The 25,208-nt window shown below is 36.9% G+C and overlaps 1 protein-coding gene across 1 annotated transcript in view; it reads left to right on the plus strand.

The window, feature by feature from the left end:
• LOC112049308 (adipokinetic hormone/corazonin-related peptide receptor variant I-like) overlaps positions 1-20,650 on the plus strand; it is a gene marked incomplete at its 5' end in the record, with an annotated part of 35,267 nt that extends 14,617 nt beyond the window's left edge. The window contains 4 exons of the mRNA XM_052886530.1: positions 929-1,082; positions 6,026-6,207; positions 12,132-12,202; positions 14,764-20,650. Of these exons, the coding sequence (XP_052742490.1) occupies positions 929-1,082; positions 6,026-6,207; positions 12,132-12,202; positions 14,764-14,862 (506 nt within the window). The remainder of the gene's footprint in view (positions 1-928; positions 1,083-6,025; positions 6,208-12,131; positions 12,203-14,763) is intronic.
• Positions 20,651-25,208: the final 4,558 nt, after the last annotated feature.

Genomic DNA, 25,208 nt, shown 5'->3' on the forward strand with positions numbered 1-25,208 from the left:
TATATGTTTTTATATCAACGGACTTAATAGATGACGTGTTGTGAGAAACGTTTTTTCTTTCTTTCTTTTTTTTATTATTACACTACAACACCTGATGGTAAGTGATGATACAATTTAAGATGAAAGCGGACTAACTTGTTGGAGGAGGATGAAAATCCACACCCCTTTCGGTTTTTACACGGCATCGCACCAGAACGCCAAATCGCTTAGCGGTACGTCTTCGTCGGTAAGGTGGTAGCTAGCCATGGCCGAGGTCTCCCAGCCAGAACTGGACCAATTAAAAAAACCTCAATCGGTCCAGCCGGGGATCGAACCCAGGACCTCCGTCTTGTAAATCCACCGCGCATACCACTGGGCCACGGAGGTCGTCAAACTATATTTATAAGTATGTACTTTAGTTAAAATACTTGTTTATACCAAGATTTAAAAGAGGTAAAGTTTTGCGGGTTTGTGAGGTTGTAGGGGGATAATCTCTGGATCTACTGAACCAATTTTGAAAAAAAAGCCACATAATCTGTTAGTGTCCTAGTCTATATTTTAGTCTGGAGCCGTTATAACCCAGTGGATAAGACTTCTAATTTCGATTCGGAGAAACGTAGGTTCGAATCCGGCCCGGGAATGCACCTGAGTGTCATACTCCATTACATACCATGTGTCTCAAATGGTGAAGTAAAAACATCGAGAGGAGATCTGCATACTTTAGAGTTTTCATAATTTTCTACGTGTGTGAAGTCTGCCAATCCTTTTGGGCCATCGTGATGGACTATTGGCCTAACCCCTCTCATCCTGAGAAGAGACTCGTTTGTGTTCAACTATTAGATGAAATATTGAGGTAAAATATGTCATTGTCGCAAAGAAGTGCGTCCACAAGGACCGGCGGACGTACGTACGTCGTTGTGTTGTTGATTTGAACCGTTTGTTGCAGCAGAGAAGTGCGTCCACAACGGACACGCGAGCGTCCGGCTGCGGCGCTCGGACCGACGGACGCTGGCGCGCGCGCGGCGGCGGACGCTGCGGATGACGGTGATCATCGTCACGGTGTTCGCGCTGTGCTGGCTGCCCTACGCCACCATGGCCATGTGGTAATAATCTCATATATGTTATTCACTATTGCCATGTGGCATTATTCTCATTTATGTTATTCACTATGACCTTGTGGTATTACCACAGAACACATAATAGTACAAAATAACTACTCTCATATCAGTTGTTCACGATAGTCATGTGGTATGACTCTCATTTATGTTATTCACTATGACCTTGTGGTGTTACTCTCATATATGTTATTCAATTTGGCAATGTGATATAACTCTCATTTGTGTTATTCACTATGGCAATATGATATAACTCTCATTTATGTTATTCACTATGGCAATGTGATATAACTCTCATTTATGTTATTCACTATGGCAATATGATATAACTCTCATTTATGTTATTCACTATGGCAATGTGATATAACTCTCATTTATGTTATTCACTATGGCAATATGATATAACTCTCATTTATGTTATTCACTATGGCAATGTGATATAACTCTCATTTATGTTATTCACTATGGCAATGTGATATAACTCTCATTTATGTTATTCACTATGGCAATATGATATAACTCTCATTTATGTTATTCACTATGGCAATGTGATATAACTCTCATTCATGTTATTCACTATGGCAATATGATATAACTCTCATTTATGTTATTCACTATGGCAATGTGATATAACTCTCATTCATGTTATTCACTATGGCAATATGATATAACTCTCATTTATGTTATTCACTATGGCAATGTGATATAACTCTCATTTATGTTATTCACTATGGCAATGTGATATAACTCTCATTCATGTTATTCACTATGGCAATGTGATATAACTCTCATTTATGTTATTCACTATGGCAATATGATATAACTCTCATTTATGTTATTCACTATGGCAATGTGATATAACTCTCATTTATGTTATTCACTATGGCAATATGATATAACTCTCATTTATGTTATTCACTATGGCAATGTGATATAACTCTCATTCATGTTATTCACTATGGCAATATGATATAACTCTCATTTATGTTATTCACTATGGCAATGTGATATAACTCTCATTCATGTTATTCACTATGGCAATATGATATAACTCTCATTTATGTTATTCACTATGGCAATGTTATATAACTCTCATTCATGTTATTCACTATGGCAATATGATATAACTCTCATTTATGTTATTCACTATGGCAATGTGATATAACTCTCATTCATGTTATTCACTATGGCAATATGATATAACTCTCATTTATGTTATTCACTATGGCAATGTGATATAACTCTCATTTATGTTATTCACTATGGCAATATGATATAACTCTCATTTATGTTATTCACTATGGCAATGTGATATAACTCTCATTTATGTTATTCACTATGGCAATATGATATAACTCTCATTTATGTTATTCACTATGGCAATGTGATATAACTCTCATTCATGTTATTCACTATGGCAATATGATATAACTCTCATTTATGTTATTCACTATGGCAATGTGATATAACTCTCATTCATGTTATTCACTATGGCAATATGATATAACTCTCATTTATGTTATTCACTATGGCAATGTTATATAACTCTCATTTATGTTATTTTCTGTGTTAATGTTAACTCTCATTTATATTTCCTTTATTGTGATTTACATATCATTTATAATTTACTGTGGTGGGTGGTTTACTGTAAGACAAGAAAGTAAACTGAAAACCTCAACATTCCATAGCCCGACCCAGGACTCGACTCATCAAAGAATTTAGGCCATACATTCCGCTTCAATAGCTTTTATTGACAAAAAAAGGGTTTCCGTTTATTTAATACTAGCGGACGCCCGCGACTTCGTCCGCGTAAAAATTGATGTAAACTTCTCTACCTTTACCGTACCCTGCTCGTAAACCTACCCAATCCTACCCTACCCTACCCCTACCTTACTCCTACCCTACCGCTAACGCTAACCCTACCCTCACCCCACCTTACCCCTACCCTAAGCCTACCCGTAACCTATCCATACCCTACCCTACTCTACCCCTAATCTGCCCCTACCCTACCCCTACCCTACCCCTACCTTACCCCTACCCTAACCCTACCCTAACCCTACCCTACCCGTAACCTACCCGTACCCTACCCCTATCCTACTCCTCCCCTACCCTATACGTTCCATATCCTTCCCCTACCTTTACCTTGCCCCTACCCTACACTACCCGTACCTTATCGGTACCCTATCGTACCCTACCCTACCCTACACTTTCCCTAAATTACCCCTACCCTACCTCTATCCTACCCCTTCCCTACCCCTATCCTATCCCTACCCTCAGCAAAATTGGTCCAGCCTTTTGTGCGTGGTGCAATGACCAAAAGACTATAATTTCCCAAGCGACTTCTATGCTAATACTATAAAGAGGTAAAGTTTGTGTGGTTGTCGGGGGTAATCTCTGGATCTACTGGACCGATTTGGAAAATTCTTTTACCAATAGAAAGCTACATTATTTGCGAGTGTCATAGGCTATGTTTGGTTCTCATATTCGCACGGGAACGGGAACCACGTAATTGAAACCGCAGGGCGTCATATAGCGGCATTTCTGCGACTTTCAGAAATGTTGTATTATCTCCGAAACTATATAACTTTTTAACATACTGTAAAGGGCAAATCTTATCTCTATAATATCCTTGTGATTATTAAATAATTTATTTTGATAAGGATTTAAGTTTAGTTGTGTAAATAATGACGTAAACCTTAATTTAAAATTTAAATAATTTATTAAAGTACTAAAGGTACTATATCTGCTAAAATATAAAAGATAGATATATGGTGTCGCGGACTTTTTTGTAGAACTTTCAAAGGTTCAAAAAGCCTCCATACATTTATTTCAGTTATACCCAATGGTTGAGGCAGCGCATGCGAATAACTAAGTTTTTCGGTCCGACCTGTAAGAGAAAACCCGCGATAACTCAGTAGTTATATATGATAGAAATATAAAATATAGCCTATAGCACTCCCCGATAACGTAGCATTCTACTGGTGAAAGAATTTTTAAAATCGGACCAGTAGTTCCGAAGATTACCCCATTTCAAAAAATTGTTACAAACTTACAAACTTACAAACTTACAAACTTTACCTCTTTATAATATTAGTATAGATATTATTTTTATGTTCAAATGTTCACTTTACCTCTTTTTTTCGCTAACATGAATAAATATCGCCGCTTCCTCGGGTCGTTCCTACATTATTTTTGTTTTGCTTAAATAATAATTTCTTTTATATTATTTCTCTTACAAGTATAGCTATGCTCGAAGGATTTTTTTATTCGTTTGGAAATAAATAAGAAAATATAATAGAATTAATTGATATTGGACATCGGTATTTTTTATATTGTTTGTATATCGAGAGACATCCTAAATAACAGATGTTTTATCTTGGAACTTTTGCCAAAATTCAGCTCAGGAAAATTATTATATAGACGCACCATTTTTGTTAAAAAACTAGAAATACGATAAAAAATAAGAAATTCTACATGCTGTACCTAACCATTTTAAACACGGAGAAGGTTAAGTGGCTCAAATGACATCCTAAGAGGCCGTACAGACTACTTCTAAACTACTAAACTAACTAAAGACTAAAGACTAAAATACTAAAGTAGTCCGAACAAGGCCTAATCGCTCATTAGACAAGGAAAAATTTTCGTAAAAAAACAAACGGTAATTTCTAAAATCTATTTATTTTATATCCCAAATATACTTACCATATACATATTGTATAGAATATTATTATGTTTAATAAAAGTTTGTTGCAAAGTTTACCTAAAACGAACAACGATAAACGATTCCGGAGGAACGATAAGGTTAAAAATTTTAAAATCTCCCGATAACTATACGAATAAGTACCTACTGTTCATTTGATGTTTAGTCTGTTGATTTGCCCCAATAAAATTTTTCGTTATGAAAAATTTTTCTTTGCTGGTAAATCTTTCATATAAAAAAATCTTACCCTAATTAGTTCACTTGTTGGAGTGCTAAAGCTATGCTCGACTGATAAATCAGACTTTATCAAGGGACTCCAACAAATTATGTAACACTGACTCTGGTAGGTAATTATTTATTACCTACCAGACTAATTATTTATTAACTATTAACGGACCATTTAAAAAACCTACCTGACGAAAAGTACCATTAAGTATTAAGGAGGCAATCGAAAATAAATATTTTCCTTAACGTGTCCTATAATTATGAAATAGAAGAATATTTGACACTCTTACCAAAATACAAGACAATATATATACCTACGGCTATACAATACATATAATATGGTTACCTATAATAAACGATGCTATAGCGTGGCAAATTCGTTCGTAACAGTCCCGATTTTCCGCACGAGCCTAGGGCGTGTAGCGATGAATGAAAATCTCACGACTGATGCAACTAACTTCCCCGCACGAACGATTTCACACCTGCGCAGTCTTTCTCCCCGTCGCCCGCATATCATGGGAGTGTCATCAACGAACTTGCCAAGCTATCTATACTTGTAATAAAACTCTATCAGGTCATTCTGTACATTGAAGATATTTTTGTTGGGGGACATTATATAATCGATTCAGAAGTCAAAAATGTATTTTTTTCGATTTTCTGCGAGTCTGTCTGTCTTTTTTTTGTTATTTGGGCATCAAGCTGAAACTACTGAATTAATTTAAATGAAACTTTTACTCGGTTTGAGAGCAAAATATGGAGAAGGCCAAAATAAAATAAGAAGGGGGTGAAATAGGGGTTGAAAGTTTGTATGGAAGGTCCTTTTTTTAGAGTTACAGATTTAAAAGATAAAAAAAACCAAAATATAATGTGATTCAAAAATTTTTAAAATTCAACCCCTAAAGTGGTGAAATGGGGCTTGAAAGTTTACATTGATTTCCACGCGAACGAAGTTGCGTGGGTCCGCTAGTACTCTATAAGCTTATGAAATGTGGGATGGTTGGCACAGGTACATGGTAGACCGCGAGTCGGCGTCGCGCGTGTCTCCGCAGCTCCAGGACCTGTTGTTCGCGATGGCCGTGTCCAACTCCTGCATGAACCCGCTGGTGTACGGCTCCTACGCGCTGCGGCTCAGCGGCACCGTGCAGCGGCTGCTGCGGGCCTGCTGCCGCCCCGCCTCCGACACTGCTGGTAACGTCCACATCATGCATGAACACGGTGTATGGCTCCTATGCACTGCGGCTCAGCGGCACCATGCAGCAGCCACTGAGGGCCTTCTGCCGCCCCGCCTCCGATACTGCTAGTAACGTCCACAACATGCATGAACACGGTGTATGGCTCCTACGCGCTGCGGCTCAGCGGCACCGTGCAGCGGCTGCTGCGGGCCTGCTGCCGCCCCGCCTCCAAAACTGCTGGTAACGTCCACAACATGCATGAACACGGTGTATGGCTCCTATGCGCTGCGGCTTAGCGGCAACGTGCAGCGGCTGCTACGGGCCTGCTGCCGCCCTGCCTCCGACACTGCTGGTAAAGTCCCCAACATGCATGAACACGGTGTATCGCTCCTATGCGCTGCGGCTCAGCGGCACTGTGCAGCAGCCGCTGAGGGCCTTCTGCCGCCCCGCCTCCTATACTGTTAGTAACGTCCCCAACATGCATGAACACGGTGTACTGCTCATACGCGCTGCGGCTCAGCGGCAACGTGCAGCAGCCGCTGAGGGCCTTCTGCCGCCCCGCCTTCGACACTGCTGGTACGTCCCCAGAATGCATGAACACGGTGTACGGCTCCTACGCGCTGCGGTTCAGCGGCTGCTGCGGGCATGCTGCCGCCCCGCCTACGACACTGCTGGTAACGTCCACAACATGCATGAACACGGTGTATGGCTCCTATGCGCTGCGGCTCAGCGGCACTGTGTAGCGGCTGGTGCGGCCCTCTGCCGCCCCGCCTCCGATACTGCTGGTAACTTCCCCAGATTGCACGAACACGGTGGCTCCTATGCGCTGCGGCTCAGCGGCACCTGCAGCGGCTGCTGCGGGCCTGCTGCCGCCCTGCCTCCGATACTGCTGGTAGCTTCCCCAACATGCATGAACACGGTGTACGGCTCCTATGCGCTGCGGCTCAGCGGCACCGTGCCACCTATTTATTAATGAATAGTTGTTGGATTATACTATAATTTTATTTTATATATTCACTTTCTATGGCATCATTCCTGCCCTACTTAGCTTTTTTTCTTATAAAAAATTAAAGTCCTCAGTTCAAGTCTTTGAAGTGCAATCTTATGATTAGAAATCTTTTTAAAATATATTTTACATAAAGCCGTTTGAAGAAGGTAGACGCCAGCATTGGATGCTGTTAACTTGTTAATTAAGTTTGCAAAGTAACTGCAATTAAAATATTACAAAGTCTTCAAAGTTACTATTTTGTTTACTGGCAGACATATATTACTCGTATCGTAGCATGCTTACGTTGCCCTAGGGCATGGTAATGAAATGATATACTTGAGATATGATTGAGAATTTCCCTTCTCTATCTATCTTCTTTTCTCTATTTCACTTCTCTTTCACTCTCAGATTTTCACAACAAAGCCTCAATAAGGTTCACTGCTAATCAACCTGAATGAACGTCCATAGGCAATGTAATGGCTACATTCTTAAAGCCAAATACTGCGCGAAATTCTTGGGAATATCGTATAGACAATAAGAAATTCAATATAACAGTACATAATATTGAAACACTTCGTTAAAAATATATTGAAAGCGAATAAAAGTTGGAATTTATTTTCACCGTCGACACAAAGAGGATTACAGAGCATTTTTATATGCATTTTAGTTTTAGAGAATACTCGTAAAATTCATTTAGAATTTCATACGATGTTTACGAGTATATCGTATATATCGTAGTGGAAATGTTTTGGTTTTTAACCGATAGGTCCTCAGTTTGTTTATTATTAGGTAAGATTTAGCTAACAGTAGAACTTTTTGTGACAGATCTCATTGAAGAAGTACAAGTTATAGACAAGACTCATGTATATTTACCACACTAAATTAAAACCTTTAAAAACCTTTTTTCAAAAAAAGTTTTTATTATTTATTAATAAAATGGACTAAAAAGTTGAAAACTTATACAGAATAATATTTAGAGTAAAGTGTGTGTGTGGTTGATCCCTGGATCTAAAGAACCGATTTTGAAAATTCTTTTACCGATGAAAGCTACGTTATTTGCAAGTGGCATTTTTTTTACTTCGTGTTCTTTCGGGAACAGAAACTATGTGGGTGAAACCGCAGGGTGTCTTTTAGCGGCATTTTTGCGTCTTTTAGAAATTTTATATTCTCTCCGAAACTATATGACTAATTAACATACTACTAACTATATGACTAATTTCTTATGATTATTAGGTAATTCTTTTTGATAAAGGTTTACGTTTAGTTGTATAAATAATGACGTAAACCTTATATATGATTTAAATAATTTATTAAAATAAAAAAGGTACTATATCTGCTAAAATATAGAAGATATATGCTGTTGCGACATTTTTGGTAGAAAATGATGTTTTCTACAAAGTTGTAGTATAATATTTTATTCTTACATCAATAGTGCAGCGCACGCCATGTAAACAAAACTATAATACACCTTGGGTTACATTATTGGAGTTTCAGGAAGGATCCCTAATTTTTTTAAAATATAATAGTCTTCCTCGATAAATAGGCTATCTATCACTGAAAGTATTTTACAAATCGGACCAGTAGTTCAAGAGATTAGCGCGTTCAATCAAACAAACAAACATACTCTTCAGCTTTATAATATTAGTATAGATTAAAAATACTGTCATCTTATTGTAAATTAGTTGCTATATTAAACAACGAAAGCTTATTTTAACTCATAATACCTAACTATTGTCTACAAAGTCGAGTTGTGTGTTTATGTTAAAACTATTTATATACATAAATATAATTGATGTAAGTAAATACAAAATTGTGCAGTGGAGTCGCTATATACATATCACTTCTTGCTATGTTTTTGTAGGCACGTAACATATCTATAGTATAAAATAATCATTCTTATTATGTATAAAAAATACTGGCTCAAGTATTTGTTGTGTACCATTGTATAACCTCGAAATTCGATAGGACAGGTTTAAGCGGCCTAAACAAATAAACTTAGCAAAGTAGGTAGACAGAAAGTTGAGAAGTGGAATCTTTATGTGATGGATACCGATCGATCCGCAAGAATTACAAGAAATCCTGAGTAATAAGCAGCGCCGGCCCGAAGTAAATTTTAGAATGGAGCGAGATCCAATTATAGCGCCTCTCCTGTTTGCTCCTAACATTATACTAGGGACATTTGAAAAGTTTGTAGCCTAACCTAATATAGACAATCGAAAAGAAAGAAATTTCTTTTATTTTTCTTTACCATTTTGGCGCCCTCTAGGATTTGGCGCCTGGAGCGACCGCTCCGTCTCCGTATGGACGGGCCGGCCCTGGTAATAGGTATTGTTAAAAAATCATTCCATGGCTGCGACATTCTTGTTCCACGGTATGTTCACGAGTTACATCGTTTAGTCGTATCCCTAGCATGATGAGAAATAGACAAAATGTCAATGGCGGCGAAGTAACCCAGTCCCGTCTCTTTTGTCCTACCGGAACAAAAGAAATAGCTATTTTTATTTTTATTTATTTACACTTTTTTGTACGCCACATTAAAGAATATAATACATAGAACCATCACAGAACGGAAATATACAAATAAGTAATATTCAAAAGGCGGCCAAATCTCTACCTTAGGTGTAGGAAAAAATGTTGCGAGATTTAACTGCAGGTGTTGTATTGTTAACCTTAGGATTAGGTAAAAATGTTGCGATGATTAACGGCAGGTATGCATATATGTGTAATTGTAATATACATTAAAATAATTATATACTAATACATAAACCAGATTACATAAATAATATAGAAACTATGATAAGTATCATAAAATAAAGTAATATATACTGCCGTATATCATACAGTCTTTCCCGGTTACGACAATAGACCAACGGGGCGGGGATCGAACCACCACCCCTTGGTGATGATACCGCTTTTTCCGATTAGCTATTGAGGTTCAGGCTTAGTTCCTACCCGTGGGCCGTGGCGAGTCCATACAGGTCGATTCCCGCCGGATTTCCTTTTGAAAATCCATACATATCCATGAATATGTATGGATGTATAAGAAGTCGGAGCTTGTATTATGCGGCATACATTTCCTTCTTTTTAGGACGGCTTAACTTTGTCAAAATTCCATTTTTCGCCACTGGTTTCTACATAGGTATGTAGATTGTATTGTAGACTCACAATAACTGACCCAGTAAGATTTGAAACTCAATTGTAACTAGTCTAAACTTTGCAATTGTACACTTCAATTACTTGTTTTAGAATAATACCAATAATTACTTAGTCTTCTACTCCAAGTGTTTATAGTAATTTTTAATTAAATTTACTCTGTTTGGGCAAAGCTTTTTTGAAGGATATGTTTGCCCTATTAATTTTGTTTGCGATTACTCAGTTTGCCGCCCAATAGCAAAAGAGTTCAAGGTTCGGGTTACAATTTTACCATTATCAACCCATATTCGGCTCACTGCTGAGCTCGAGTCTCCTCTCAGAATGAGAGGGGTTAGGCCAATAGTCCCCCACGCTGGCCCAATGCGGATTGCCAGACTTCACACACACAGAGAATTAAGAAAAATCTCAGGGATGCAGGTTTCCTCACGATGTTTTCCTTCACCGTTTGAGACACGTGATATTTACTTTCTTAAAATGAACACAACTGAAAAGGTGCAGCCCCATACCGGATTCGAACCCACCATCCTCCTGAACCGGAGGCAGAGGTCATATCCGCTGGTCTATCACGGTTACAATTTTTTTGGGGTAAACCGCCTGTATAAACATGACCCGGACCCTATGTGGCCCGGATTTACGATTTAACGAACCGGGACATTGTATTGCGCAGCTTGACGTGCGATGTTCGGAAACGTCATAAAGATTGCATCCAACTATGCTAGGAGCAAGCGGAAAAACTTTCGGCTTTTATAAAATAACGAAGGTCTGGCAGTACTGGCTCTCAGTCTATAGTACATTGCAATTAAGTGAACAAATACTTCAGAGGATTACTTATATTTTAATTAACCGAAGCTCTTTAGAAAATAAAATCCTTTTACAGCCAGTGTAGTATATTGTGTCTGCAATTTCTTTAGTTCATTGTACTACAGCTTATATTTTTTTTCATTTTTGTTAATAGAAATTTTATTTTATTGTCCAAGCAAGCAGATTAATTGTTATTTCGTTGAAAATACAATTAGTATTTGTTAACGGTTTGCCGGTCAAAGGCGCAGGGGTAGTTGCTTTTTTTATAAGCTTTTATTTAACTTGCAATGTATCATATGTATGTATGTTTGTTACGGAGAATTCTTTGAACTCAATTTTGAAGTAGATATCTTCAACCAAATGAAATGAAAATTTGTATACACGTTAAGTTTGGATGACAATGCACGATATGACGTCATTCTAAATACATTATGGCGAACCACCCAATAATAATAATAATAATAATAATTTATTTATTAATCAGAAAGCAGGCTTACAAAGATAGTAGGATTAGGTATACCAAGATGGCGGAATAGTTATTTTTTAATTCATTTCTACAATATGGGTATCAAATGAAAGGGCTTATAAATGAAAGGGCTTATTAAGAGTAACTTGAAAATATGAATAGACTCAGAGACCTAGCCAGCGATAACTAAAAAATAAATTATAAGCAAAAACTTTAAAAAAGCTTTTATTTGAACGCTTTATAAAGAATAAAATATTTTTTTCTTTAAAAATTTAACTATCAACTGATAATACAATTTATATACTAGTATCAATTTAATTAAGTTTCTTCTCTGGTAATTTTATTATATTTTCATTTTCAATTTAATTAAGAACTGATAGGCAATTAAACCTCGCGACAAGCTTTTGTTAATATATAAATTGTATGTAATGAGATTTTAAGTTGATAGTGAAAATTTAAAAAAATACTCTTCTTTTTAGAGCGTTTCTCGAGTTGAAGATTATCGAAATCTCCAGCAGTTTATATGTTTCAGGTAACTCAGGCTCGAGCACAACGAAGAACAGGAAGAACACAGGCACCTGTGTGGTGGTCAAGCCAGGCAAGGTAACAGTTGCATTTTTATACTATCCAGTGGCGGATTTAAAAAGGAGTTTGGCGAAAGTGGGAGTCACACTCTAAAGTGTCGTACACTCAAACAATTATATTAATTAAAACTATTATTTTATAAGATGCTTGTAAAAACAATATTGGGATTTTACATAACGGGAACCAAAAGAAAAGAAAGTTTATTTTATTAACAAAAAAAGTCGTCTGCAAAAGCGCCTTGTCGTATTTATGAAGCAATCACGCAGTTGTATGTCAAAATAAGTAATTTTTCTGGTTGATTTTTTACACCTTGTGTCCGAAAAACCCAAATATCTTACGGAACCATATTTTTTCCAAAATAAAATTTAGCCTATGTTACTTATGGATAATGTAGCTTTAGTATGGTGAAAGAATTTTTAAAATCGGTCCAGAAGTTTTTGAGTCTATTCATTACAAACAAACAAACAAACATACAAACAAAGTTTTCCTCTTTATAATATTAGTATAGATTTAATCACAATAAACAACTATTAATAGGTTTCCATTATGCACGCTACCTCTATCAGCTAGTCCCATGATACGTCCAATCTCGCCATTCTCCTTTGCCGCCAGTAGGCTTTTAAATGTTTGCCGTACTTTTAACTATATCGGAATCATATTTTATTTTTGAGGTTCGAATCCGGTCCGGGGCATGCACCTCCAACTCAGTTGTGTGCATTTTAAGAAATTAAATATCACTTGTCTCAATCGGTGAAGGAAAACATTGTGAGGAAACCTGCATACCAGAGAATTATCTTCATTCTCTGCATGTGTGAAGTCTGCCAATCCGCATTGGGCCAGCGTGGTGGACTATTGGCCTAACCCCTCTCTCATTCTGAGAGGTCAGCAGTGAGCTGAATATGGGTTGATGACGAAGGCGCTTTTATGAAAAAGTGTGATTTACGTTTAATAGGCATTACAATGACAATAGACACAAAAATCTCATTTCGATTTTGACATTGGTTGTTCTTCCAAATGACCCTTTAATTATTATTAACCAATTCAGAATAAAATTTTCTTTATTCGAATAAAAAGTGTGCCTATTAGTGCTATAGGCACAGAAAACTATAAGCTAGTCAAAGAGAATCATTTTGAAATACTACTCTTGTATTTCGATATGAATCCATTATTTTACTCATTATTTATTTATTTATTTCATTCGTATATTCCACGAGTAGGCATTGTTATTTGTTACAAAGTAAAGCAAGAGATCTCTGCTATATTTATTTCAATTTTACGAGTGAAGTTTGAAGTGTACTCTTTTTTAAAAAGCTTTTAAAGCAAACATAATATGCAATGCAATATAATTTCTCGCACGAAGAAAGTAATTTAAAATACAATTTCATAGAAAAGCCAGCATTTCTCTATATCTTTACATAATAATACATTTGCCTTGCCCAGTATTTTTAAACATTTTGTTATTCTACGTAAATTATTTGTATCCAGAACCTTTAGGATTTTTACCGTTGGATTTGTTTGCAAGCAAAATTTAAATTTCATAAAATATACTCTGCTAGGTTATTTTCAGGCCCATTGTGAAACAAAAACAAAATTAATGTATAATCATAAATTACTAATTCGATACAAAAAACAGTTAAAGTAAACTCTGTGATGTAACAGATATAAAACGTATCCCTATATATATTAACTAGCTGACGCCGCGTGGTTTCACCCGCGTGGTTCTCTTTCCCGTAAGAATACGGGGATAATATATAGCCTATAGCCTTCCTCGATAAATGGGCTATCTAACACTGATAGAATTTTTCAAATCGAAGCAGTAGGTTCTGAGATTAGCGCGTTCAAACAAACAAACAAACTCTTCAGCTTTATAATATTTGTATAGATTTAATCTTTGCTTATATGTCTTATACTCTTAACATAAGGTGTTTTGCATAAGTTCGCGTGATTAAATTGCTTGTGTCAAGCAAAGCAGTAAATGTATTAAAAAAAAGAAAAGAAGAAAGACAATCTAAGTAGGTCGATAGGAGTGAGCGATGTTCTATATATTCAACGTAAAGTTAGTGTACGATTTTATCTGACGTTTAATGATTGAATCTATACTAATATTATTAAGCTAAAGAGTTTGTTTGTTTGTTTGATTGATTGAACGCGCTAATCTCAGGAACTACTACTGGTCCGATTTGAAAAATTCTTTCAGTGTTAGACAGCCCATTTATCGAGGAAGGCTATAGACTATATATTGACCCCGTAGTCCTACGAGTACTACGCGGGTAAAACCGTACGGCGTCAGCTAGTGATTGATAAACAAGGCGCGTTTGTTTGATGACAAATCAGTTTAGTTTGTTGAAAAATCTCGTAGTTAATTTTCCATAAACTTTTCCAGAATCTGAGATCTAGAACCATTTGTAACCACCAAATTACGTATTGCACACTCGTTTCTACTATTTTGCCAATCCTTTAGTTTACACACACAGACCTTCCTACCACATCTATATTATAATATAACAAAGCTAAACCGCTTTTCAATAATAGAATACCTATTAAATGATGACAAAACAATAATTGAATGTTATTTACAGAATGGGCACATAAGGCCGCGTCTAGGCGTGCGGTTCGCGGAGACGTCGTTCACGGTCGCCGAGCGCCAGGAGCAGCCGCGCGCGCGCGGGCCCGCCTGACACCCGCCCGCCCGTCTGCACTGCGCGCGCCACGAGCGCGGCCGCGTGCTGCACGAGTACTACAAGACAAAGGCTACGGCTCTGTAGGATGTGAAGTGTATGATATAAACAGTGGAATTAAAGAAAATATTTCTAATAAGTGCTGTTACATTGTGGTCTTTGCTCTGTAGATCGTTAAGTGTAGGATATAAACAGTGGACAATACTTAACTGTCATGGTAGAAGAAAGTGTTTCTAATAAGTGCTGTTATATCCCGCCCGTCTGCGCTGCGCGCGCCACATGTGTATTACGAGACCAAGGCTACGTCTCTGTAGGATGTGTATAAATGTACGATATAAACTGTGAAGTTAAAGAAAGTATTTTATTATAAGTCTGCACTGTACTACGAGTACAAGACTAAGGCTACGGCTATGTAAGATGTGAAATGTACGATATAAACAGTGGAATTAAAGAAAGTATTTCTAATAAGTGCTGTTATTACCCGCCCGTCTGCACTGCGCGCGCCAAGAGCGCGGCCGCGTGCTACACGAGTACTAAAAGACCAAGGCCACTGCTCTGTAGGATATAAAGTGTATGATATATACAGTGTAATTAAAGAAAGTATTTCAAATAAGTGCTGTTATAACACGTCTGTCTGCACTGTGGTCTTTGCTCTGTAGATCGTTAAGTGTATAAAAAGTGGACAATACCTAACGGCCATGGTCGCCCGCCCGTCTGCACTGCGCGCGCCACGAGTGCAGCTTCGTACTTGTACATAGGTTTTCTGTGGTACTGAATTAGTACTACAGGAGCAAGGCTATATCTCTGTAGTACATGAAGTGTACGATATAAACAGTGGAATTAAAGAAAGTATTTCAAATAAGTACTGTTATAACACGTCCGTCTGCACTGTCTTTGCTCTGTGGATCGTTAATTGTAGAATATAAACAATGGACAATACTAAGCTAATGGCCGTCCGTTTGCACTGGGCGTGCTGACGGGCGACCATTAGTTGAATTAGTACTACATCAGCAAGACTATGTTTCCATAATACGTGGAAGATATAAACAGAGGAATTAAAGATAGTATTTCAGATAAGTGCTGTTATAACCCGCCCGTCTGCTCTGTGGTTAAGCCATTAAGTGTTGGATATAAACAATGGACAATACCAAGCTGTTGGTCACTCGTTCGTCTGCATTATGCGTAGAGCCGTGTATTACTCGAAGGATAAAACGTGAACTGTTTAATCAATTGAAATGTTACAATTTAAGGACCGGATATTGCATTTTTAGAGGACGCAATTTTATTTTTGGGACAAGTGTGAGGTCAATAGAAGCTTAACCTCATATTGTGTATTTCAATGGACTAGTTTACATACAATGTACATGAAATAGAGCTAGATTTATCATCGCTGCCCGCCCGTCTGTAGCGTGCCCTATCGCGGCATATCCGCAAGAAACGGACGTTTAATTCCCGCCCGTCTGTACTGCAGTTGAAGTATTCTACACATACTAGAGTAACAAGTACTCTTCTCGACTGAGTAACTCGTCGATATGAGTCTCTACCTTGAGAGGTAAAGATCGAGACTATTCTAGTACCATTCAAAATCGTCAAAAAATAGCGCGATAGACGTGAATTGAAAATAACTATGGCCATTGAAGTATTATAATATATATAGAAAGGACACATACGTATTTGCTGAAGTTACCGCCTGGAAATATTAGAAAGTTAAAACATATTTACAGAAGGTGAAGTTTCTGAAAATGGCTGGTATTGTAAATAGGTTTATGCCCTGACACCGTTTTATTGGGCATAAAAAATACCTGCAACGATTTTTCAATTTTTAAAATCGTTTATATACTTATGTACATATTTAACAAGCTTTGTAAAAAATGTAAATATACAATTGGTAGAAATAAACTAAAAGAAGAACTTTTAAATAAGTGTTATCATAAAATCAAAAATCTTTATGTAATTTTTACAATTCTATTTTATTGTTGTGATTTTTAGTTTGTGATACGTACTTATTGTATTAATAATTTGATAATAATTCTAATTATATTGTATTTTTATTATATTTAAGCTGTGACCCGAAGTTTCACCCTCGTACATCCCATTTCCGTTAAGTTTGTCCTGTTTGACAAGTTCGTCAGCGAAAAAGTCCAGTCCGAATAAAAATATACTGGGTGTCCCGTAACGTATTAATAACGCAAATGCTATGCAACACCACTTAATTATCTAAAACTAGTTTGAATTTTCAATAAGTACAAGAAATAAATTAAATTGTGCATATTCTAACTTTTATTTATTATTTCTTCAAAATGTATTACAATATCTGCCTTGCTTACAATACTCTTCTAAATACGGTTTGACGTTGAGTGTAATTGAAAATTACAATGAACTTTCGAATCCTCCAGTAAATAAAACAGTGTAAACACGGCTTAACAATTTATATTAAGCCACACGATATTAAACGCCAGTGCTCTCGGATTATAATTGTGTTTTTGCCGCTTGTGTACACGTAACTTTATTTATGACGAAATAAATGTTTCCCGCGTGACTTCGTTATTGTACGCCATTTGCAAAATGAGCGACGAAAGGTACCGAGATTTTCGTAAAAGCAATTTCCGTTACGTTTCCATATAAACGAGACACGCGGCCGCGTATCAGCCAAATTTGGCCGAACGGGTGATGCAGTCACAATGTAACTTTACACCAAACATTTAAAGCCACTATTGAATTAATAAGTCAAAATGTATTAAACATAAACACACGTTATCTGATTTATTCATTCAATTCGAATTCGAGAATGGCCACCGGCCCATACAACGTCGGCCCAAGGTACCCAGGTATTCCCACACAGGTTTACCCAGGAACAGTGCCGGCCCGAAGTAAATTTTAGAATGGAGCGAGATCCGATTATGACGCCTCTCCTGTTTACTCCAGGCTCCTAATAATAATTATATGTGCCAATTGTGAGTCCAAAGTAAGTATGGAACGCGAAGATCTCGACCAAACTCTGCAGTGACCAATTGAAAATCAAGCGGAATACCGTTTACGGTCGACTAGGATTTTAGAAGTACGTAGAATATCGATAACTTAATTTTATTTCTTTTATTGTTCTTTACCATTTAGGCGATCTCTAGGATTTGGCGCCTGGAGTGTGAGTTATGGAGGAAAGGAGGAGGAAACTATTAAAATTTTAATAGTTTCTTTAAGAAAAATACATTTTTTCAATCACTCTTCTAGGGCAAAATGTTCGCCGGTGTACCAAAGCGGCGAAGTAACATTAAAATCTGTATTATTTTTTTTGTATTCTTTTTTCTGTTACATATAGGCTAAAGGCTAAACAAACAAGAAAAATAACAAACAAACCAATCATAAGTCTTCAAAAAATATCGTAAAACGTAAAACTCAGGCTGTATGGTCAACTATCTTAGCTGTTTTAATGTCGATATTTCGACCCAGTTGCATGGATCGTGGTCACGACGGGACTCTTCCTCTCAGAGTCTTCTTTCTCAGAGTACCGTCGTACATTAAAAATCTCGTATTTTTATCGTGGTATGTACCCGTTTAAATAACATTCATAATGAACAACCACGAAATAAGTTTAAAATCATTATGTTAGCTTGTCCCAGTTGTGAACAAATAAAAGATGAATTAAGGACATACATAAAAAAAAAAAAAAAACATACATACAGCCGAACGTAGAACCTCCTCCTTTTTTGAAATCGGTTAAAAATGTCGTAAAACGTTGTAGCACAGTATGTAGCAAACTTTTTTTGATAAAGTAATGATTTCGATATAAAAGTAAAATTATCTAGATTATTTTAGACTATCTGACGCCGCGCGGTTTCACCCGCGTGGATCCCGTTCCCCTAGGAATATGGGGATAATATATAACCTATAGCCTTCCTCGATAAACGGGCTATCTAACAGTGAAAGAATTTTTCAAATCGGACCAGTAGTTCCTGAGTTCCTGAGATTAGCGCGTTCAATCAATCAAACAAACAAACAAACAAACTCTTCAGCTTTATTATATTAGTATTATATGTATGTATAATATATAATGTTTAAATGGTTAGGGTAGGCCTGGGCCGGGGTTGGGCATTCCCTTTTCATAAATACAGGTCAAAAAACAATTGAGATAATAAAGCTTAAAGATAATAGGTTGGATATATATTATCTTAGGATAGATAAATCAAAATGTTTACCCACTTCAAGATTAAAATTCAGATAATGAAAAAAATATACAGGATGTCCCTTAATTAATTTATAAAACGCAAATGGTAGATATACCACATATTCGTAATTATCTAAAACCAATTTGAATGGTTTTGAAAAAGTCCCTATAAATACTTAATACCATTTTGTGTTTTATCCATTAATTACGGGTATCCATTAATGAAGGGTATTAATCCCAGTATAAACCTCCTTTTTAAGTGAGTTACAAACAAACAAGCTTTTTTTAAAATTTTGTCTTTCTGTTGTCCGGGTTAGATGTATACTACATAATAACCTAGTATTTGCATAGCAACGGGTACTACGCAGGTGAAACTGCGGGGCGTATGTTAGTTATTTATAAAATATCTACCTATGCAACAATCTCATACTATTAGATATGTTACATGCCTACGAAATCACGGCAAAAATGCACACATGCACAATTTTGTGTTTACTTACATAATATAATTATGTATAAAGGATGCTGGGGAGTGTTTTCCATAACTTTGGGGTTATATTCTTTACCGAAAATTAATCAAAAGTGTTCAAGGAACATGTGTTCTAAAATTAATATTTTCGGGGTAAATAATATTTCTTTGGTAAATAGATCTTAAAATGAGTTATACGCATCGTAATTATGTCGCAGCCAAGTCTTACGTATTTTAAAATGCCAGGGTAAATAAAGGGCGCGTATTACATGGATATTCGAAATTATTTGAATTATTACTTTGTATAACAACATAAAAAAAAAAAAAATTTAGTAATAAAAAATTGGCAGTTCGGCTCCTATAAGTGTACCTTGAAGTTATGGGAAATACTCCCGAGCACCCTGTATATTAGTTTTAACTTTTCCTGAACACACAAGTCGACATTGTAAACATTATAACTGTTTTATTATTTGTTTAAAGAACTTTCGTTGTTTACAATGCGATTGAATGTAAATAAGACAATTAGCAACCATTGTTCGCCTCATGTTCGACGCGCTTGTTACATAGTATTTATAATATAAAATTTTTGTGTTTATCTACCTATCTAACAGCCTTTGGTGGTTGCAATTTTACCCATGTGCACCCTACGCTTAATCCGTTTAATTATGCTTTTTTTTTTTATTCTTTACAAGTTAGCCCTTGACTACAATCTCACCTGATGGTAAGTGATGATGCAGTCTAAGATGGAAGCGGGCTAACTTGTTAGGAGGAGGATGAAAATGCACACCCCTTTCGGTTTCTACACGGCATCGCACCGGAACGCTAAATCGCTTGGCGGTACGTCTTTGCCGGTAGGGTGGTAACTAGCCACGGCCGAAGCCTCCCACCAGCCAGACCTGGACAAATTAAGAAAATCTCAATCTGCCCAGCCGGGGATCGAACCTAGGACCTCCGTCTTGCAAATCCACCGCGCATACCACTGCGCCACGGAGGCAGTCAAGTTTATATGTTTATCGATAGTGTAGTGAATCTGAAAATGTATGACAATTAATTTTGTATTATTATTTATGTACATAATTGTATTAATTATAATTTAATTAATTACCTTTGTAAGTGGGATGATTGTTATTCAGTGGATATTATAATGTGGCTTTTAATCTAATTGTTTCATTTTAACCTGATTTCCAATGTTGTTAAAGAGATACTTTAAAACTGTTGGATCGGTATTGATGTATTAACTTGAATAGTAATAGTAAGTATTGCTTTATTATAGTTCATTACCTACCTATATACAGGGTGCTGGGGAGTACCCATAACTTTAAGATGACCCTTTATTGTAAGGCACAGATCAAATAATAAGTATGGTATTTGCGTCGCTATCACGGTATAAGGGACTCAATTTAAGATCTATTTACCAAAGAAATATTATTTACTCCGATTTACGAAAATATAACTTTAAGAATACAGGGTCCTTTTTCTTCTTAGAGTGCCCCTCCATTACTGAAAAAAAGAGCTGAAAGCTAAGTGTTGGTCGACCCCCCACTAGGTGGACCGAAGATATCAAGCGGGTTGCAGGGAGTCGCTGGATGCTAGTGGCTCGAGCCACCCTGGTGTTTGAAAGTCCATGCAAGAGGCCTATGTCCAGCAGTGGACGTCCATCGGCTGATAATGGATGATGATAACTCGTCGTCGTCGTTATCAACCCATATACGGCTCACTGCTGAGCTCGAGTCTCCTCTCAGAATGAGAGGGGTTAGGCCAATAGTCCACCACGCTGGCCCAATGCAGATTGGCAGACTTCACACACGCAGAGAATTAAGAAATTCTCTAGTATGCAGGTTTCCTCACGATGTTTTCCTTCACCGATTGAGACACGTGATATTTAATTTCTTGAAATTTGGCACCGGTATATTGAATATTAAGTTTGTCAACCTATTTTATTTTACTCAATACAACATCGTACTTTACTCATTATAACTTTTTAACTTTAAGCACTTGTCTAGACAAATTCCACTTGATACAGGCCCTTTCTCTCCTTCATAGAACGACTTGGGGCTGTCGAGTAATAAAATCTTCAAAAAACTACTGAAGGTATTTCTCCTTAATAAATAACTTGATTTTCAGCATCACGTTGCTAAGTTTATATAAGGTAGGTAGGTACTAGCGTACGCCGCGAGGTTTCGCCCACGTGGTTCCTGTTTTTTTTTTTATTATTTTTAAGTTAGCCCTTGGTTACAATCTCACCTGATGGTAAGTGATGATGCAATCTAAGATGGAAGCGGGCTAACTTGTTTGGAGGAGGATGAAAATCCACACCCCTTTCGGTTTCTACACGACATTGTACCGTAACGCTAAATCGCTTGGCGGTACGTCTTTGTCGGTAGGGTGGTAACCTGCCACGGCCAAAGTCTCCCACCAGCCAGATCTGGACCAATTAAGAAAACCTCAATCGGCCCAGCTGGGGATCGAACCCAGGACCTCCGTCTTGTAAACCCACCGCGCACACCACTGCGCCACGGAGGCCGTCAAAATGTCAAAATGTGCTCGCGAAGATCTGTTTTACCAAACACGATTAAATAAATTAAATTTTTTTCGAGGTTAGAATCTTAGGTTTAAATTCCGTCGTATAACATTTTGATAAAATTGATATAGCCTATCACCCGGGCCATTATAACAAATCTTTTGGCACCTCATTCGTGAAAATCGGTTCAGTACTTTTGGCGCTACGGTGGAACATATAAAGTATAAACTACGTTTAGCAGGTAGAGGAGGGGAAATTAGCTCATTTTATAAAGAAATCCGTAAATCGAAAAATAATGATACAAGAGAAATAAATATACTTAAACAATACTCATCACTATCTAGCCCCAAAGTAAGCATACAGAACAGCTTGTGTTATGGGTACTAAGATAGTTGATATTATAATATTAATATACATTTATATACTACATATAAATGCTTATATAATGTATAAATACACACAGACACTGGAAAATAACCCATGTTCATCACACAAATATTTTCCAGTTGTGGGAATCGAACCCACGGCCGTGGATGCAGAAAGCAGGGTTACTACCCACTGCGCCACGCGGCCGTCGAATTATATCTTTCATAGCCTCAATAGCTCAACGGTAAGAGTGGTCGGACTAATCACCGAGGGGTGATGGTTCGATCCCCGCCCCGTTGGTCTATTGTCGTACCCACTTCTAACACAGTCTTTCTTGACTAATTGGTGGGAAATCGGAATATTCGTCATTTTTAAAAAAAAAGATATGGCAAATATTCTTTAAAAAAAAATATTTTAATGACCTATCCTACGATGCCCCGATATATGTATAAGATAAACGAGTTAAAAAAACACTTTATATTTAGGGATTTGATTTTTCACATTTTTAACATATACTAAATGCTAAATTACAGCTTTACATTCTCTGCGGTAAACCCCGGAGAGAGAAACAGACATAGCGAAACAATAAAGGATTACAATCAATATATAAATATATATAAATTACAATCAATACAAAACAATAATTCCTTGTGGACTACGGAACCCTGAACAACACAGTACAGAAATCCATTTCCGTTAGATTAGAACAAATATTTCGATTACATATCGCATTACAGATACTAATCTTCAGAGATGATTGCTTATTGTCAATTTTCCGTTGAATCTGACGATGCAATATTATATTACTCTTATTAAGTAGTAGGGGCGTACCATACCATACCGCCAAGCGATTTAGCGTTCCGGTGCGATGCCGTGTAGAAACCGAAAGGAGTGTGGATTTTCATCCTCCTCTTTACTTGTCTAACTCCTAGGAGGAGGATGAAAATCCACACTCCTTTCGACACTCCTTTCATGAAAATGATGAGGACGAAAGATGACGCTTCCATCTTAGACTGCATCATCACTTACCACCAGGTGAGATTGTAAGAGCTAACTTGTAAATAATAAAAAAATGAGGTTTGCTCATTGCAGGTTTTCGTACTATTTATTTTGCGGCAAACTTTCGAGTAAAGAGATTGCTCTAAAATTAAATAGTCAGAAAGGACATGCGGTCAAGAGACTATTTGTTATAAAAAAATGCAAAATCTCTGCCCGGAAAACATTCCTCCTCCTCAACCACGTGTATCCATTCCCAATGATATACATTATACTACACTTAGATACAGTTTTTACACTTGGTTGTCTGTGTCTTTGTACTAGACTTGTATTTGTTTATTAATGTGCCGAGAGGAAAACCATACAGCATTGTCTTGAAGATCGCATTTGTGTACCTTACCTTTCTATCATCAGAACATCGATACAATACCTAGTTCCTTCAATCTACTGAAGGAGGTGTAGTTGTTTCATCGTGCTAGCCAGTGTGTAAGCACTGACATCTTAGCTCATAGCATTGTGTACTGTCACCGCGTACACAAATTTTTTTTGAAATAATATCTTATTTTTCAAAAAATATTATCATAAACGATTTACAAATACAGTGGTAATAGTGCATATTATTTTTTTTTTTATTGTGTTTCGATCAATTGAGTTTCTTAATGTTAAACCACGGTTTTATTGTTATGTAAAACCGTTATTTATGGACTATGGAATCAATTGAATGTCCGTCTGTCTGTCTGTATGTCAATACCATTTTGAGGAGCGCAACCTCGTTATTGTTAAGTACATGATATGTGGAGGCGAGATCACTAACCATCTTTTTACCAGGTTGCTTTTTCACTGTTGTTCAATAAATGATCATCAATGGAAGTAAAATAAAGTAAATAGCACAATTTTAAAATTCGTGTTTTTATTACCAGAAACGTGCTTAAAAATAATGTGATTCGATAATTTTCAAAGGTTTTTCTGTAAAGGGTTTAAAAGGGGTTAAAGTTTTTTCAATATATTAATCGTTCATGTTTTAAGTTGAATTTTTGTACATATACACATGAAACATTATGGGGAAAGCAATACCGATTTTTACGCGGACGAAGTCGCGGGCGTCATCTAGGTAGTAGTATACATATAAATAAAATTGTAAAATTGAATGCCTGTTTGTGATTTCAAGATAACGGTGTTTTCTCATGTGCTTACCAAATCACAAAAAGCTTTTTTAAACTTTTTTGTCTTTCTGTTTGTCCAAGCTAATCTACAGAACGACTTAACCGATTTCAACAGGACTTTCAATGGAAGATATGGACGGTTGTGGAGCGACATATACTTTTTATCTCCAAAATTATATGATTCCTGCAGGATTTGTTATTGAAAAACTGAATTTAATACGACGGGCGTCTGCTAGATCTAATTTAATTCAACAGTCACACTGACCAACTATTTGCGCGGTATCTCGATTCCCGGTGGTGGTTATCCCGGTTCTACGTTCAGATTTTTTCATTTCCTGCTACCTTTATTGTAAGTATTTGACGTTTGAAGAGAGATTCATCACATTTTCCTGAAGAAAATGTAAAAATACGTCACCATGCCACCATGGCTCATAATTAGCTACCATCATTACCTTACCTATGGTAGGAGCATTGACACTTTCAGTTTGTATTTATTAGATCAATTAGGCCAATAGTCCACCACGCTGACCCAATGCGGATTGGCAGACTTCACACACGCAGAGAATTTCACTGGTATGCAGGGTTCCTCACGATGTTTTCCTTCACCGTTTGAGACACGTGATATTTAATTGCACAGAACTGAAAAGTTGGAGAAGTATGACCAGACCG

Source organism: Bicyclus anynana, chromosome 17 (genome assembly GCF_947172395.1).
Source record: "Bicyclus anynana chromosome 17, ilBicAnyn1.1, whole genome shotgun sequence".
NCBI lineage: Eukaryota > Metazoa > Arthropoda > Insecta > Lepidoptera > Nymphalidae > Bicyclus > Bicyclus anynana.